This window comes from Strigops habroptila, chromosome 2 (genome assembly GCF_004027225.2).
Source record: "Strigops habroptila isolate Jane chromosome 2, bStrHab1.2.pri, whole genome shotgun sequence".
Taxonomy (NCBI): Eukaryota; Metazoa; Chordata; class Aves; order Psittaciformes; family Psittacidae; genus Strigops; species Strigops habroptila.
Window position 1 is genome coordinate 121315873 of NC_044278.2, and position 15641 is coordinate 121331513.

The following is a 15641-nucleotide window of genomic DNA, read 5'->3' on the forward strand; positions in this document are numbered from 1 at the left end:
ATGGCGGAGGGGGGCAGCGGTCGGGGGGTAGCGGCGGGTCGGTGTCTCCTGCCCGCCTCCTCCCCGCCTTCCTCCTCCTCCTCCTCCACCTCCTCCTCCTCCTTCTTCTTCTTCCCGGGTAGGAAAGTTTCAGCGTCGATCGCGGAGCACCAACCGGGCCGGGTTTTTGGCAGCCTGGCCCCATCGGTACGGCAGCTTTCGCTTCGTTTTGCCGAGCCGGAGCCAACGGGCCCGGTTCATGCCGGGGCTCAGCCACCGTCCCCGGCTCCACCGCCGCCACCACCGCCGCCGCCGCCGTCGTCGCCGCCGGGCCCGGGGTTAAACGCGGAGCCGCCGCGTTGGCCCAGCGTCCCGGCGATGCGGAAACTCTTCGGGGAAAGCTGCCGGCAAACTACGGGGGGAACCGGGAACGGGAGCGGGATAGGGAATGGGAGCGGGAATGCGACCGGGAGCGGAACCGGGAGCGGAACCGGGAGCGGGAGGGGAGCTCCCCCGCCGCCTCCACCCCGCAGCCGCGTCCCGCACCCGGCTCTCCGTTCTCCCCGCGGAGCTCCGCCGGAGCCCGGCCCGCATTCCTGGCATAACTCGACTCGACCGCAACCACCCTCCTCCTCGCCATCACCCCGCTCCAACGGGGAGGATGAAGCAACGGCATCCCGTTCTCCCCGCGCTTCCTCGGGCAGCGAAGGCGAAGGGCAAACCGGTGCCCACCGGCACCGCGCCGCACGGAAGAAGAAGCAGGAGAGCGGTGGTTGGGAGAGCCCGGCGGATGGTGGCGATGCTGAGGCCGAAGGCTGCGGGAGGGTGGTCCCCCGACATCCCGTGCCTGTGGTGGCCCGTGTCTCCAAGGTGAACATCCTGCCCTTCAGCAGCCCCGGCGGGTCGCGGAGCAGCAGTCGTTATTCCAGCACGGAGACGCTGAAGGAAGAGGAACATTTTGGGATCTGTTGGCCCAACCAAGGACGGACTCTCCAGGCGGGTTATGGCATCTACAGATCACCCAGTTTTGGGACCAGTGACGGCCTGGCGTGGGGACAACCGGTGGTCCGTGTCCGTCCCAAGCTGCCACAGGGCACAGCCAAGGTAAAACCGGACTTTGGGAGCGAGACCCTGCATCAGCCGGGGCTGGAAGGGGACCAAGCCAAGCACCGTAAGTCCTTGTCCAACCCTGACATTGCCACCGAGACCCTGACGCTCCTCAGCTTCCTCAAATCAGACCTCTCGGAGCTGAAGGTGAAGAAGAAAGGGGTGAGGATCGGCCTTGATGCGGGCTCTGATGGCTGCTCTGGCATCACCAGCCCATCCCCAGGCAGCCGTGGCACCGCTCAGCCCCCCAACCGCTGGGCGCCGGGCGAGCGGCCAACGCTCAAGGACCTGACGGCCACTTTGCGTCGCGCCAAGTCCTTCACCTGCTCCGAAAAATCAGGGACACGGCGGCTTTTCCTACAGAGCACCATGAAGCAGAGCTCTTCCGAGCTCCTCCTGGCCACCACCAACAGCCAGGAGCAGGTAGCTTTGGATGGGGGACAGCGGGGGGATGAGGATGCTCTGCCCATGGTCATCCAGGACCAGTACATCCAGGAAGCGAGGCAGGTCTTTGAGAAGATCAGCAGGATGGGTTCCCAGCAGGACTATGGCTTCACGGCTGAGCAGAAGGACAGTGGAGGTGTGGAGGGCACTGAGGTGGTGGCACCGACAGGGACAATGGAGGTGACCCTTCGGGGACGGTCAGAGAGCACGTCGGAGAGCACAAGGTGTTTGAAGGAAGCAGAGTTGGAGGAGAACCTCGCTCGCAGGAAATCTGTGGAGGAGCTATCAGGTCACGAGTCAAGTGTGACAGACGAGGGCATTGTCACAGAGCCAGAACCCATGGGGATGCCCTTCCAAGACCTGCATGAAGCTGTGGATGCCTGGATGCTGCCCAGTGCTGGGCCTGCAGCCGGTGACACTGAGATGCCACTTCATCCTCACCCGGCTGCGGCAGTTGAAGACCTTCCAACTGGCAAATCCGAGACTCCGAGCACCCCCGGCAGCTTGCGGCGCCGCCGTAAGTTCCCCTCGGCGGGTGCCAATGGCATGGAGGGTTGCACCGAGGGTGGCACCGAGCCCTACCGCTCCCTAAGCGACCCCATGCCCCACCGGAGATGCTCGGTGGCGGAGGAGGCGAAGAACTTCTCCGTTGACAGCAACCTCCTGGGTTCGTTGAGTGCCAAGACAGGCATCCCCCAACCCACCACCATTGCAGGCAGTGCAGGCAGCGCAGGCAGCGACCTGTCCCTGGGCAGCGATGGGCCACGGGACTACAGCAGCCTCATCCAAACCATCGTCAGCCAGCCTGGCGCCATGGCTAAGCTCATCGATGAGAAGGGCAATGGCAAGACCATCAAGAAGAAGTCATTGAGTGACCCCAGCCGCCGCAGTGAGCTTCCATCCGGTGCCTTTGAAGGTCCTGGTGAGGCCATCAGCGAGCTAGAACCCAGCATCCCACCATCCAGCAGCGAGCCCATCCTCTCGGCACAACCAGCGGCACCAAGCTCTGGTCACAGCTATGGCTTTGACCCTAAGTTGGCTGATGTGTTGTCCCCTCGCATCGCCCGGCGCAGCTCCAAGAAGCGCTCCAACCGTGCAGCTCACCAGGAAAACCAACCACCTCCAGCTCCTGCCATCCTCACCAAGAGCCGCCCAGCCACCAAGCACATCCGCCACACCAGTGAGCCCACCACCTTCGTCCCCATCACCGTCCCCGAGCCGCTTGTCCCCTCTGGCCACCACAGCCACCTTCCTGCACCGGCTGCTGGACGCTCACCAGGCAAATCCTTCCCGAGCCTTCAGCCTCCTTCGCTGGAGGATGTCACCAAGCGGTACATGCTGTCCCTCAACTCAGGTGATGTGACCCCCAGTCCTGGGGATGGACCTCGCTCTCCAACCGCTGCCCCACCGCCCCGGCTGCCCCGGTGCCCGCGGCCACCCGATGAACACAGCCCCAGGACCAAGCCGCAGGTGGTAAGTGCCCATCCATCCTCCAAACACCTTCATTTCATGGGGTACATGACCCCTCCAAAGTGTTGGTGGCTTTGTGGGTCCGTCATGTGTCCCTCACTGGGGACACATTCCCATCCACAAATGCACTGCCAGATGGCCAAGAGCTTTCCCAGCCCTTTCCGGTGGTCTCATGGGGATGAGCTCTTGTTTGTAGGAGTGACCTCCCCAGTAAAAAGATTATTTTTTGGGTGGGAAGAAGCACTTTTCAGGTTAAATAGCACCACATTTTAGTGGGAGGTGGTTTTCTCTCCCATAAGGTCCTGGTAAATGGGGTTGCTCTTGGCTGACCCAAGATGCTGAGACAAAAATTGCCTTTTCCTTCGTGGGGAGGGTGTAAATGGTCCATTTGCTTGGGATTCATACCCCCTATTGAGCAAATTGGTGCTTTCCTCCCCAAAAAATCACCTTTCCTCTTCCTGGGACCGTGGGCTTTGCCAAGCTGGCAGCGTGGGAAAAGGGGGAAAAATCCTCTTGTGCATGCACTGAATATTTTATCCTTGGGTGAAGTTTTATCCTGTCTGTGAAAGAATTAATGCTGCTTGGGGGATGATGCAAGGGTGGTTTGATCACCCTGAAAAGCACTCACGTGCTTTGAGGTCTCTCCTGGGGTAGGTTTTTGGCATTCCCAGCCCTTTGGCTGTTGTTTGGAGATGGTCTTGGGTTCCCATCTCTCTGGCTGTTTGTGCCGGGAAGCGCTTGGAAGCACCACCTCCTCCTGCGGCACAGCAGCGCCGGCACCCACAGGGCTTTTAATAGCTCCGGGCAAAGCCCAGAAATACCCATTCCCGTGGGGGATTTGCCGGGAGTGCAGGAATGGTGCTGGCAAGGCTCTCTCGCCCTGCTTTGGTGCTGATTTAAGAGGATGGGCTGGACTGTTCCCTTCCAACAGCCGGCGGCAGCCAAGCGTGAAGTCCTCGGGGCTGAGCCCAGAGGCGTAACCCTTGCTGGCCAGGGCAGAGCTGTGTGGAGCCTTTGCATGCTCCCAGAATCCAGATCCCTGCAGCATCATTCTCCCAAGATGTTCTTTTGGGGTCTGGCATCCCCAAAGCATCGTTCCCCCAAGCTGTTCTTTTGGGATCTAGCATCTCTGCAGCATCATTCCCTCAAGAGGTTCTTTTGAGGTCTGGCATCCCCACAGCATCATTCCCCCATGGTATTCTCTTGGGATCTGGCATCCCTGCAGCATTATTTCCCCCAAGATGTACTTTTTGGGGTCCAGCACCTCTGCAGCATCATTCCCCCCAGGCTGTTCTCCTGGGATCTGGCATCCCCACAGCATCGTTCCCCCTGAGATACTCTCATGGGGTCCAGCACCCCTGCAGTGTCATTCCCCCGCGATGTTCTTTTGGGGTCTGGCATCCCCACAGCATCATTGTCCCAATATATTCTCTTGGGTCCTGCATCCCTGCAACATTATTCCGCCTCAGGTTATTCTCTTGGGATCTGGCATCCCTGCAGCATCATTCCCCCCAAGATATTCTCCTGGGATCCAGCACCTCTGCAGCATCATTCCCCATGGATGTTCTTTTGGGCTCTGGCATCCCCACAGCATCATTACCCCTGAGATATTATCTTGGGGTCCAGCATCTCTGCAGCATTATTCCCCCCAAGATGTTCTCCTTTGGGGCTCTGCACCCCATCCTGCTCCTTCTCTGGCTGTTATCCCCATTGCCAGACAACAGCCATTGGTGGCTGAGATCTGGGAACTCCTGGCTCTTATATAAAACATCCTTGGAAGTAATTTTGGGTGAACTTTGCAGCATTTTAACTCGATGGGCCAGTGTAGAGCAAGGTGCTTGTCCTCTCCAATCTCAAGGGTGAGAAGTGCTATTGAAGCATCAAGCATTATAATTAAGCAGGGTAACAAGGAACCTCTCAAGGCCACAGCTGATGGCACACTGGGGACATCAGCAGGCCCCCAAGGCAAAGCATCGCACCCAGCAGCATTTCTTTATAAAGAAACATCTCCTACCAAATTATTAACAAGTTAAGTTTGCATATTATATGGTTTATATTCATAATTTATAAAGATATAGTCCTTATTCAGGCAGCTCCATGCAGTGCCCCAGGGAGGGTGCCCTTTGATCAGGAATGCTTTGCTGACCCCACACCCTGATACATCCCAAACCCTGATCACTTTAGGACCATTTTGAGTGGATTTTTACCAACTCCAGCAGTGGGTTCTGGCAAGTGGGAGCCCAGTTTGGCTGAGCATCACCTCGGGGACACAGGCCAACCCATGGGGCTGGACACCAGGGATGCTGCTCCTCACCTTGCTTGAACCCACTGGCTTCAGCAAAGAGGGTGCAAATTTTCCCTTTTAAGGGCAACGCTGCAGCTGTATCTTCAAATCTCTCTCCTGCCTTTGAGTTTCTTTGTGCTGCAGCCATAACATAACTGAAAGCAGGATTTTTATTTCTCTCTTTGATTTATTATATAGTGAAGCTGGGATGTTTTATTTCAGATGGCACCAGCCTTGGCTGGAGGGGAATGAAGGGGGACTGAGCTCTGCAAGGGAGTTGCTTTAATTACAGGCGAGAGCATCGAGGACCGGATATAACTTGGCACCAGGACGGCTGGCTGGGAGCAGAGATTTATGTGCTCCCTGACCAACAGTGAAGAAATAAGCTTTATTTTGTATTTAGTTATGTTTTTCCCCTCCCTACCTCAATGGAGAGGGCTGGCGTCATGAGGTCGGTCGTCTGCTTGGGGATATGGGCATCGCTGCTTGGGGATTTTGGGGCCTTGAAGCATCAGGCCTGTGTCAGGGTGATGGTCTGGCCATCCTGGTATCTGTCTCCAGCACATGATGGTGGGAAGGGATTAATAATGGGGTCTGGCAAGTGTATAGCAATGTCCCTCCAAAATATTATCTCCCAAAATGCTCCCCCAAGATACTCTCTTGGGGTTGGGTATCTTGGAGAGGGGCTTTGGACAAGGGCCTGTAGGGACAGGCCAAGGGGAATGGCTTTAACCTGCCAGAGGGGAGATTGAGATGAGCTCTGAGGCAGAAGCTCTTCCCTGTGAGGGTGCTGAGGCGCTGGCACAGACTTTTCCCAGAGAAGCTGTGGCTGCCCCATCCCTGGCAGTGTTCAAGGCCAGGTTGGACACAGGGGCTTGGAGCAACCTGCTCTAGTGGAAGGTGTCCCTGCCCGTGGCAGGGGTTGGAGCTGGAGGAGCTTTAAGGTCCCTTCAACCCAAACCAGTCTGGGATTCTATGAGCCCTGCAGCATCATCCCCCCAGGTATTCCCCAGGTCCATGCTTTGGTGGTGGCTTTGGTGGAGGTGAGCACTGCAAGTGCCAACCCTTTGCAGGGTCCAGGCCACCCGGCACGTCCCAGCTGGGAGAGGTAACGTGCTGTTCTCCTTCAGCAGCAGGACTGTTTGTCCTGGGTGCTTTCCAGCGATCCTCCATGGGGCTGGAGCCGGCCAAGCTGTCCTGGGTGCAGAAAAGGTCCTTCACCCTATGTCTGACACTGGGCACGAGGCTTTTAATTCCCCAGGAGCCGTGAGCAGCACGTTCCACTCCATGCACAGTGCAGGCACTGCAGAAGAAGGGATGCTTCCAAGAAAACAAGAAAAAACCCAAAAAAACTCAAGACAGAGAAGTTTTTCTACCTCCAGCATCCCATAAGCTGCTGGGACGGGCAGCACACATGTGCACATACATGTACAGGAGCCCAGCACTGAGTAAGGCTGTATTTGGGGTGGATTTGGGGTTCAGTGAAGGTATAAGAAGGATGCCAAGCTGGATCTTTCTTTCCCCTATGGCCAAATCCCGCAGGGGATGGAAAATGAGGTATGTTCCTGCCATGCTCTGTTTGTTGACTTTGCAGCAGTTGGATTAAACAGGAAAATATTGATTTAAATATAGCACCTCGCGGGAGCGGAGGAGTCGTGGGAACGCGGCCCCCGGCGCCCCGGCCGCTGCCTTCCCCACCTGCAGCTCCCCAAGCATGGTGGCTGCACCCCAGAACAGTCATTAGGGATGGAGGGGGATTCCCAGAGGGAAATATCAGGGTCACATTCCCAGGGATGCTTGTGTAAAGCACCCTCGTCCCTCCTGAGCATCCTCCCTCTGAGCTCACCCCGGAGCTCATGCTGCAGAGATCCATGCACTGGGCATATATCCCTAGGGCAAAGTTTGACATCTTTGGACCTATTTATCCCATCCATTCCCTTTCCATAGATCTCCATAGAAACCAGGTTTTGGGCCAGGGCTGGGAGTTTTCTCATTTTGTGGTGTTAGTGGGAGTCTATAATTAAAGCTGTTGCAGGGGGAGGATGGGGATGGGTAAATCTTGGCTTTCCTCCCCCAGTGCCTGCGCCAATGGGTTGTCTGGTTATTGTGCTCCTGGCTCCGTCGTGCTCAGTCTAAAGCTGGGGTGGGGAAACTGAGGCACGCAGGGAGCCCCCGTTGGTCCTCCTTTGGAAGGAGGTTGGAGGTGGGATGGAGCAAGGAGAAGCTGGCCAGCATGGGGAAGACCCTATCAGCTGCACAGACCCTATAGTGGGACCACCAGCATGAGGCCAAGAACATGGGTTGGGGTCAGCCAGCCCAAATCCACTTATCTCTGCCCATTTTTGCCTCTTTCATTCCCTGCTCCCAATATCCCCTTAACTCTGCCAATCTTTTTCTCTTTTCCAGTGCCAAAATCCCCTTAACTCTTCCCATTTTTGTCTCTTTCATTATCTGCTTCCCAAATCCCTTAACTGCCCTGTTTTGCTCCTTTCCTAGTTCCAGAATCCCCTTAAATCTGCCCAATTTTGCCCTTTTCCTTCCCTACTTCCAGGTTTTGAACACCCTTGGGTGACACAGAGGACATGTCTGGTGTCACCCATAGCCGTGTCCCTTGTTCCTTGGTCCCAGTGCCACTTTAATTAAAAGCCTCTAATTAATTAGCCATCAAACTCCAACACAGGGGATGGTCCAGCTGGGATACACATCCTTTGATCCCAAACACCCCAGGGCAGCACCCCATGGGTGGGGGGTGACTTGTGCTGGTGGCCGCGGGGTGGGATCCAGCCCTGGAGCGAGAGGGTTAGCGCTGGGCTGAGCTCGGTACCGGGGGCTGGCCTTGGCCTGCAGCCGCCTGGCCCAAAGGTCAGGCTCTTGGCAGGGTGCCGGGGCTGCAGCGAGGGCGGGAGGCTGGGACAGGCTCCTTGGGAGCTCCACTTCCAGCCTGCGGAGACACCCATGGCCCTGTGCCCTGTCCCTGCTGCAGGCGTGTATGGAGAGGTCCTTGGTGCAAGGGTGCACACGCAGAGGTGCAAGGAGTGATGTCTAGTGCAGGGGTGCACAGGCAGAGGTGTATGGAGAGGTCCCTGGTGCAGGGATGCACATGCAGGGATGGATAGAGCGGTGCCTGGAGAAGGGTGGGACATGCAAAGGTGCATGGAGTGGTCCTTGGTGCAGGGTTGCCCGTGCAAGGGTGCACAGAGAGGTTCTTGGTGCTGCACATGCAGGAGGACCCTGTTGCAGGTTGCACGTGAAGGGGTGCACAAGGAGGTCCCTGGTGCAAGGGTGGATGTGCAGGGGTGCACAGGGAGATCCAGGCTGCTGCTGTCCATGTGCATCCCTGTACAGGGAAATCCCTGGTGCTGGTGTCCGTGTGCATCCCTGTACAGGAAAATCCTTGGTGCTGGTGTCCATGTGCATCCCTATACAGGGAAAACCCTGGTGCTGGTGTCCATGTGTATCCCTGTACAGGGAAAACTTGGTGCTGGTGTCCATGTGCATCCCTGTACGGGGAAATCCCTGGTGCTGGTGTCCGTGTGCATCCCTATACAGGGAAATCCCTGGTGCTGGTGTCCATGTGCATCCCTATACAGGGAAATCCCTGATGCTGGTGTCCATGTGCATCCCTGTACAGGGAAAAGCCTGGTGCTGGTGTCCATGTGCATCCCTATACAGGGAAAAGCCTGGTGCTGGTGTCCATGTGCATCCCTGTACGGGGAAATCCCTGGTGCTGGTTGGTGTCCATGTGCATCCCTGTACAGGGAAATCCCTGATGCTGGTGTCCATGTGCATCCCTATACAGGGAAATCCCTGGTGCTGGTGTCCATGTGCATCCCTGTACGGGGAAATCCCTGGTGCTGGTGTCCATGTGCATCCCTGTACAGGGAAATCCCTGGTGCTGGTGCCCGTGTGCATCCCTATATGGGGAAATCCCTGGTGCTGGTGTCCATGTGCATCCCTGTACAGGGAAATCCCTGATGCTGGTGTCCATGTGCATCCCTATACAGGGAAAACTTGGTGCTGGTGTCCATGTGCATCCCTGTACGGGGAAATCCCTGGTGCTGGTGTCCATGTGCATCCCTGTACAGGAAAATCTCTGGTGCTGGTGTCCATGTGCATCCCTATACAGGGAAAACTTGGTGCTGGTGTCCATGTGCATCCCTGTACAGGGAAAACCCTGGTGCTGGTGTCCATGTGCATCCCTGTACAGGAAAATCTCTGGTGCTGGTGTCCATGTGCATCCCTGTACAGGGAAATCCCTGGTGCTGGTGTGCACACGCATCCCTGCACAGGGTGTTCTGCAGTTCTGGGGTGCATGGGAAGGTCATTGGCGCAGGGATTCTCATGCCAGGATGCATAGGAAGGTACGGGGTGCAGGGGTGCATATGCAGCATGTATGGACAGGTCCCTGGTGCAGGGGTGCACATGCAGGGATATGGAGAGGTCCCTGGTGCAGGGGTGCACAGGGAGATCCAGGGTGCTGGTGTCCGTGTGCAACCCTGCAAGGATAGGTCTGCAATGTTGGGGTGCATGGGAAGGTTCTTGGTGCAGGGGTTCTTGTGCAGGGGTGCACACAGAGGTCGTTGGTGCAGAGTTGCCCATGCGAGGGTGCATAGGAAGATCCCTGGTGCAGGGGTGCACATGCAGGGGGGTGTGAAGAGATCTCTGGTCCAGGGGTGGACATGCATGGGTGCACAGGGAGGTTCTTGGTGCAGGGCTACACATGCAGGAGGACCCTGATGCAGGTTGCACATACAGGGGTGCACAGGGAAATCCCTGATGCAGGGATGGACGTGCAGGGGTGCACATGGAAATCCCTGGTGCTGGCCTGTATAGCCAGTCCCTGTATAGGGATGTCCATGTGCATCCCTATACAGGGAAAACCCTGGTGCTGGTGTCCATGTGCATCCCTATACAGGGAATTCCCTGGTGCTGGTGTGCACATGCATCCCTGTACAGGGAAATCACTGGTGCTGCTGCCCATGTGCATCCCTGTACAGGGAAATCACTGGCGCTGCTGCCCATGTGCATCCCTGTACAGGGAAATCCCTGGTGCTGGTGTGCACATGCATCCCTGCACAGGGTGTTCTGCAGTTCTGAGGTGCATGGGAAGGTCCTTGGCGCAGGGATTTTCATGCAAGGATGCATAGGAAGGTACCTGGTGCACGGGTGCATATGCAGGGGGTGTATGGAGAGGTCCCTGGTGCAGGGGTGCACATGCAGGGGTGCATGGGGAGATCCCTGGTGCTGGTGTCCATGTGCATCCCTACACACGGAAATCACTGGTGCTGGTGCCCATGTGCATCCCTGCACGGGGAGGTCTGCAGTGCTGGGGTGCATGTGCAGGGGTGCATGGAGAGATCAGTGGTAAAGGGGTGCATATGCAAGGGTGCCCATGCAGTGGTGCATGAGGAGGTCCCAGGCCCTAGTGCGCTGGTGCAAGCGTGCGCCTGCAGGGGTACACAGGGAGATCCATGGTGCTGGTATCACATGCATCCCTGTCCAGGAGGATCTGTAGAGCTGCATGCACGTGCAGGGGTGCATGGAGAGGTCCCTGGTGCAGGGGTCACAGGGAGATCAGTAGTGTCACTGTGCACCTGCATCCCTGCACAGGGAGATGTGCACGTGCATCGCTGGTACCCTCTTGTGAAACTCAGCTGGGATGTAGGCTCAAAGCTTCCCAGGTCTTGTTGCTGCAGTGTTAGTCCATCAAGGGCTTTATGGGATTTAAAGCTTTTCCCAGGGATATTTCCCAAGTGGGGGGTTTCCTGTGGATGCTGATCCCTCTGTGATAAGGTTGAGACTAGAGAGGTGAGTGCTGAGGTCTCCCCTTGCTGTGACTTAGTTGCTGAGCTCCATCACCTGTGTAGTGCGGGCAGGTCCCAATGGGGCAGCTCCCACAGCTTTGCAGCTGCAGCAGGGACTTCTCCTAAATTCAGGATGGAGAAAGTGGTGCCATCACACGAAGCGAATACGAAGTTGGGCAGCACTGGGGTCTGGTCTGTACGGAGTTTCTTCTCCTTTTCCCAGGGCTTTCCCTTGGAAAGCAGGGGAAGAGACCCCCTTCCTCCCATCCATCCATCCATCCATTCATCTACCCATCCATCCATCCATCCATGCATCCATCCCCATTCATCCATGCATCCATCCACCTATCCATCCCCATTCATTTATACATCTCCATCCACCCATTTCTATCCACACATACATCTCTATCTACCTATCTCCAACCACTCATCCACCTCCGTCCACCTGTCTGTCCATCCAGCCATCCATCCATCCATCTCTACCCATCTCCATCCATCCATCCCTCCATCTCCATCCATCTCCATCCATCTCCATCCATCTTCTCCCATCTCCATCCATCTCCATTCATCTCCCATCCAGCCACCCCTGCCACCTCTCTCCACCACCCATTCCCACCACCCATCCAAACCAACAGACTCCACTCAACATACAAACATGCTTTTCAGAGTGGGCATAGTCCATCTTCCAGGTCATCTCCTCCTGAAGGCATCAAGCCCAGCGTGTAGAGACAGAACCCACTAAACCAAATACACTGAGATTTCCACCATGGTGTTTCCAGGCCAGGATGTGTCCGGAGAAGCAAAATCAGCCACTTCCACCTCCTCTCCCTCAACGTGGCTCTTTTTAAAGCTCTGATGGTTGGTCCCGGTGGGGCTGTTTCTCCGGGCTCCCTCGGTTTCCATGGAAAGGATGGGTGAGGAATTTCAAAGGGAATGGCTCCAGTAAATGAACTCTTCTCTAAAAATAGCGTGTTTGCTTTTGGGTCTTTGGGAACTGTGGCCCGGCCAATGGGAGGGAGAATGAAAATCAGCATCTGGGTAAAAATATTCCAGTAACTTGCTCTTGGTGCAAACTCCTCTTGGAGCTGCTCAGCTTCCAGGGGACTGATCCCCATCTGCCCAGCTCCTGCCCGCACTGGGACCAGTTGCTCCGTGGCCACCTCTTCTGGTTGCAGATGGAGGTTGTCCCCAAGCTGTGCATCCCCCTGTGCCTTATATAGGTTATTGTAAGTTGAATCTCTTTAGTTTGAGGGGTAGAAAGGTTGAGGGCAGGAACATGTTGGGTTTGTGTGACCCCCATGTCCTGCGCAGAGCTCCTGGGCATGTCCCTTCTTGGGAATGGCCACCACCACCTTCCACCCCACCGGTGACATCCAAGACATCAATGAACCCCAATAGGATATCTCTGCATGGATGTGCTGGGAAAAGGACATCTGTGGTAGTGCCCACCACCATCCCAACATGGGAACTGCCACCACCACATCCCCTCTGGAGAAGCCACCATCCTAGTGGGGGAACAGCCACCACTAAATCCCTCCTGGAGGAGTCACCATCCCAACAGCAGGACAACCACCACCAGCTCCCTTCTGGAGAAGCCACCATCGTGACGTGGGGACACCAGCATCCCCACATGGGCCTGGAGAGCGGTTCCTTGGCGTTGCAATGGAGTTGCTATTTGTGACTGCCTGTTCCCGAGCCCTCCGGTGCTCTCCAAAAAAAACAAGAAGGGAGCTGTTTGCATGGGAAGATTGGCATCTCCAAGCCCGGGATACGGTTTCCTGCTTTTTATAGCTGGAGTAGCAGCAGACTCGTCGGCCTGCCCTGATTTGGCATCCTTCTTCTTGCTTTTTTTTGGGTTGGAAGGGTTTCATCCTGACCCCTCAGCAGAAACACCGTCTCTAGCAGTAGGGGATCGGTTTTGCTCCTTTTGGCTTTTTGGTTGCCCAAAACCTTGGTGAGATGGGATGTAGATGGCTCAGAGCCTCAGTAAGCGGAGAGGGGACTCGTCCCTGGGTCATCCGAACCCGGAGCAGGTCAGTAGATACTGAAACACCCTTTTCTTCCCCCCCTCTCCCCCTCACCCTGGGGTGCTGCTGTGACAATGACATGGCAGGGAAGGTGTCACCTCTCATCTTGTTCTGATGTGACGTGGGATGTGGGCGTTCCTGGAGAGGTCCATGGTGTCCCCCCCCCCACCTCCCTGCAGCCCTGTTTGCAGCCGTGCTGGGTGAGGGGACCCACTGAACATGGGGAGCTGCAGGGCTGGGTGTCCATGGTGTATGGGTGATGCTAGCAATGAAGGCTGGTGTGGGCTCAACAGGGGTTTTCTCATGGTGGTTGCATCCAGGCTGCTGCCAAGGTGATGGATCTAGGTTGGGGGGGGCATGAGTAGATCCAGGACAAGGGCATGGCATGAGCTCTTTGGAGCTCCTGGGTCCTGGGTGTCCATCAGCTTCTGGGTATCCATCAGCTCCTGGGTGTCCATCAGCTCCTGGGTGCCCATGGACTCTTGGGTATCTGTTGGCTCCTGGGTGTCCATCAGCTCCGGGTGCCCATCAGCTCCTGAATGCTTGTGGATTTCTGGGTGCCAATGGATTCCTGGTACTTGCTGGCACCTGAATGTCCATCAGCTCCTGGGTGCCCATGGATTCCTGGATACCTGTTGGCTCCTGGGTGTCCATCAGCTCCTGGGTGTCCATTAGTTCCTGGGTGCCCATTGATGTTCCTGGATGCTCATGGACTACTGTGCGTCTGTTGGCTTTTGGGTGCCCATCAGCTTCTGGGTGCCCATTAGATCCTTGCTGCTCAGGGACTTCTGGGTACCTGTTGGCTTCTGGGTGCCCATCAACTCCTGGATGCTTGTGAATATATGAGTGCCCATAGGCTCCTGGTACCTGTTGGATCCTAAGCATTCATCTGTCAGCTCCTGACTGTCCATCAAATCCTGGTTGCTCGTGCATTTTTGGGTGCCCATGGACTCCTGGTACCTGTTTGCTCCTTGGTGCCGGTCAGCTCATGGGTTCCTGTCATTGTGTTGTTGCTTGTAGATTTGTGGGTGACCATGGACTTCTGGTACCTGTTGGATCCTGGGAATCCATCAATTCCTACATCCCCATGCACTCTGGATGCCCATTGTCTTCTGTTTGGCCATGGACTCCTAGGTACCTGTTGTCTCCTGGGTGCCCATCAGCTCCTGGGTGTCTGCCAGCTCCTGGTTGCGTGTGGATTCATGGGTGTCCGTGGACTCCTGGGTACCTGCCGGATGCTGGGCATCCATAGTTCTTGAGTGCCATGGACTCCGGATGCCCATAAGCTCCTGGGTGTCTGTTGGCTCCTGGGTGTCCATCAGCTGCTTTATGCTTGTTGACTCCAGGGTGCCCATGGACTGCTGGTACCTATTGGATCCTGGGCACCCATAAGCTCCTGAGCACCCATGGGATGCCCATTGGCTTCTGGGTGCCCATGGACTCTTGGGTTTCTGTTGGCTCCTCAGTGCCAAACAGCTCCTGGGTTCCCATAAGCTCTTTGGTGTTGCCAGGTCCTGGTGCCCATCATCTCCTGTGTGCCCATGGGCTCCAGGGTAGCTCCTGTGCATCCATCAGCTTCTGAGCATCCACCAACTCTTGAGTGCTCTTTGGCTCCTAGGTACGTCGAAGGTTCTGGTGCCCCTAGAATTATGGGCCCATATGGGCTCCTGGATGCCCATCAGCTCCCGATGCCCAGCAGCTCCTGGTGCCCAATGGATCCTGATGCCCATTGGCACCTAGGTGCCCATGAGTTTCTGGATTCCCTTTGGCTTTCAGGTGCCTATTGATTCCTGGTACCATCAGCTCCTGGGTGCCCATCAGCTCCTGATGCCCATTGGCTCCTGCTTCCCATCGGCTTCTGGTGCCCATCAGCTCCTGACGCCCAGTGGCTGCTGGGTGCCCATCAGCTCCTGGTGGCCAGTGAATCCTGGTGCCCATCAGCTCGTGGGTACCAGCCCCCTTCTGGTGCCCAATGGTTCCTGGAGCAATTGGCTCCTGGATGCCCATCACCTCCTGGTGCCCATCATCTCCTATTGCACATCACCCCCTAGGTGCTAAACCAGCGCCCTCCTGGGTACCAAGTTTTCTTGCATCCCCCTCACCTAGACCCACACCACCAGGCACTGAGGGCAACTCATACCCCCATGTGCCAGGCTGGCACCCAGCAGAGATGCTGAGGGGTGCCAGCATCAGTCACCCTTCTCCCTGGCTTCCCTCTCCCCCCAAAAATCCCAGTAACAATTGTTTTTGAGGTGCTTTTGGAGGATGCTGGTGAGGATCCAGGGATGCTGATGAGTCAGGGGGTAGCATTGCAGGGCCCAGCACTTAGGGAAGGCAGCAAAGAAGGAGAAGGAGGAGGAGGAGGGGGAGAGAAGAGCAGGGCTGACCTCAGCATCTGGAAAGCTGCACTCTTGGGCCGTGGCCTGCATGCCGAAAACCGGAGGCCAAAAAAATCCTTCCATATTTGGTGAAAGCTGCTTCAGGGCTCGGGAAAGGCTCCATGGAAACGGGGGGCCGGGAAGCCCC

General features: G+C 56.6%; 1 protein-coding gene across 1 annotated transcript in view; it reads left to right on the plus strand.

The window, feature by feature from the left end:
* Positions 1–15641, plus strand: part of ARHGEF17 (Rho guanine nucleotide exchange factor 17) — a 38873-nt gene continuing 23232 nt past the window's right edge. Inside the window, exon 1 of the mRNA XM_030475783.1 lies at positions 1–3003. Coding sequence (XP_030331643.1) covers positions 1–3003 — 3003 coding nt within the window. The remainder of the gene's footprint in view (positions 3004–15641) is intronic.